The 1,547-nt window shown below is 58.2% G+C and overlaps 1 protein-coding gene across 1 annotated transcript in view; it reads right to left on the bottom strand.

Annotated features, from left to right (window-relative positions):
• Nucleotides 1-1,154, bottom strand: part of GP5 (glycoprotein V platelet) — a 3,705-nt gene extending 2,551 nt beyond the window's left edge. Inside the window, exon 1 of the mRNA XM_029938729.1 lies at nt 4-1,154. Within this exon, the coding sequence (XP_029794589.1) occupies nt 4-1,124 (1,121 nt within the window). The 5' untranslated portion in view covers nt 1,125-1,154. The remainder of the gene's footprint in view (nt 1-3) is intronic.
• Between the last annotated feature and the right edge of the window lie 393 nt (nt 1,155-1,547).

The raw sequence follows: 1,547 nt of genomic DNA, 5'->3' as shown, positions 1-1,547 counted from the left end.
AGCCGGTTGTGGCGCAACGACACGCGGCGCAGGCGGCCGAGGCCGTGCAGCAAGCCGCCGGGGAGCGCGGCCAGGCCGTTGGAGTGCAGGGCGAGCTCCCGCAGCTCGCCCAGGCCCCGGAAGGCGTCCTCAGGGAGCGCGCTCAGACGCGGGCTCACGGTCACCCCCAACGCCCGCAGGCGGCTCAGGTTGCGGAAGGCGGCGGCGGGCAGGGTGCGCAGCCGGGTGCCGTTCAGCCACAGCTCGTGCAGGCCGGCCAGCTCCCCGAAGAGCACCTTCGGGAGCTCCTCCAGCGGGTTCTCGAACAGGGTCAGGAGTGTCAAATTGTGCGAATAAAGAAAGAGTGCGGAGGGCAGAAACTCCAGGTGGTTTCTGGAAAGAGTCAAAGAGCTCAGGCTCCGGAGCTGGTCGAAGGCCCCCGGGGCGATGGAGCGGATGTGGTTTCTGTCCAGCTGCAGCTCCCTCAGGGCACGCAGGCTACTCAACAGCCCCGAGTCCAGAGAGACGAGCTGGTTCGAGTGCAGCACGAGTTTCTCCAGCTTAGCCTGTGTCCCAAGCAACCCCTGGGGCAGATGGGTCAAGTTATTTCCCGACAAATCCAACACTTTCAGGTTCCCCAGATTTGTGAAGAGGCGAGCAGGAAGGAGAGCGAGTTGATTTTGGTTCAGAAAGAGCTCCTGCAAGTTAACCAGTTTCTGAAACATGTTTTGGTCAATGTCCTTTAGTTCGTTGCGGTCCAGAAACAGCTGTTCCAGGAGTGCCAGCTTATCCAACAGCGCGCCTGGAAGATGAGTGATCTTGTTGCGCGATAGCCTCAGGGTTTTCAGTTTTATCAGGTCGTCGAAGGTGCCGGGGGCAATGGCGGAAATGTGGCTGTCCGACAGCATCAGGCGCTGCAGAACCGTCATGCCACTGAAGCTGTGACTCTGTAAGGTGCCGCGGCCCATTCGGAAGAGCAGGATGTGCGTGAGGTTGACCGGCAGGCCGAGCTCGGCGATGCGCGCCACGTCGCCCCCAGAGCACTGCGCGGCGTCCCGGAACACACACTTGCAGGCGGGGGGACACGGGAAAGGCTGGGCGCGCAGGAGCCCCAGCGCCGCGCACAGCAGGGCGCTCCTCAGCATGTCTGCAAGGGCGGCCGCGGGAGGTCTGTAGGCAACACGCAACATGCTCACATTGGATCTTGTAACCCTGCGGAGGCACGAGCCCTTTCCCCAGGATCATCGCTGGCTTTGAACGTTACCCAGATACAACTAAGTATCTACCCTGCGAAGTCTCATTCTTTTGTTCTACCGATGTTCTACGCTCAGTTGAAAGCATTAAAGCGTTTTCGAAGCCGATCCTTTAACATCTTTCCATAGAACTGATGGATGAAAATAATTGTTCTCACATTCAAGAATGCTCACAGACGTCACTGAGCAGTGCCCAGGGTGATGAGAGCCCTAATCTTCTCACCTTTACCCAGAGGTGGCTATAACCAACACTCATGGGAACAGCAAAGTCTGTAAAAAAAAAAAAAAAACAAAACAAAAAACAAACCCACCACC

The sequence above is a fragment of the Suricata suricatta genome, chromosome 5, assembly GCF_006229205.1.
Source record: "Suricata suricatta isolate VVHF042 chromosome 5, meerkat_22Aug2017_6uvM2_HiC, whole genome shotgun sequence".
Taxonomy (NCBI): domain Eukaryota; kingdom Metazoa; phylum Chordata; class Mammalia; order Carnivora; family Herpestidae; genus Suricata; species Suricata suricatta.
The sequence above is the reverse complement of the archived record's forward strand: the minus strand, read 5'-3'. Positions and strand labels throughout refer to the sequence as shown.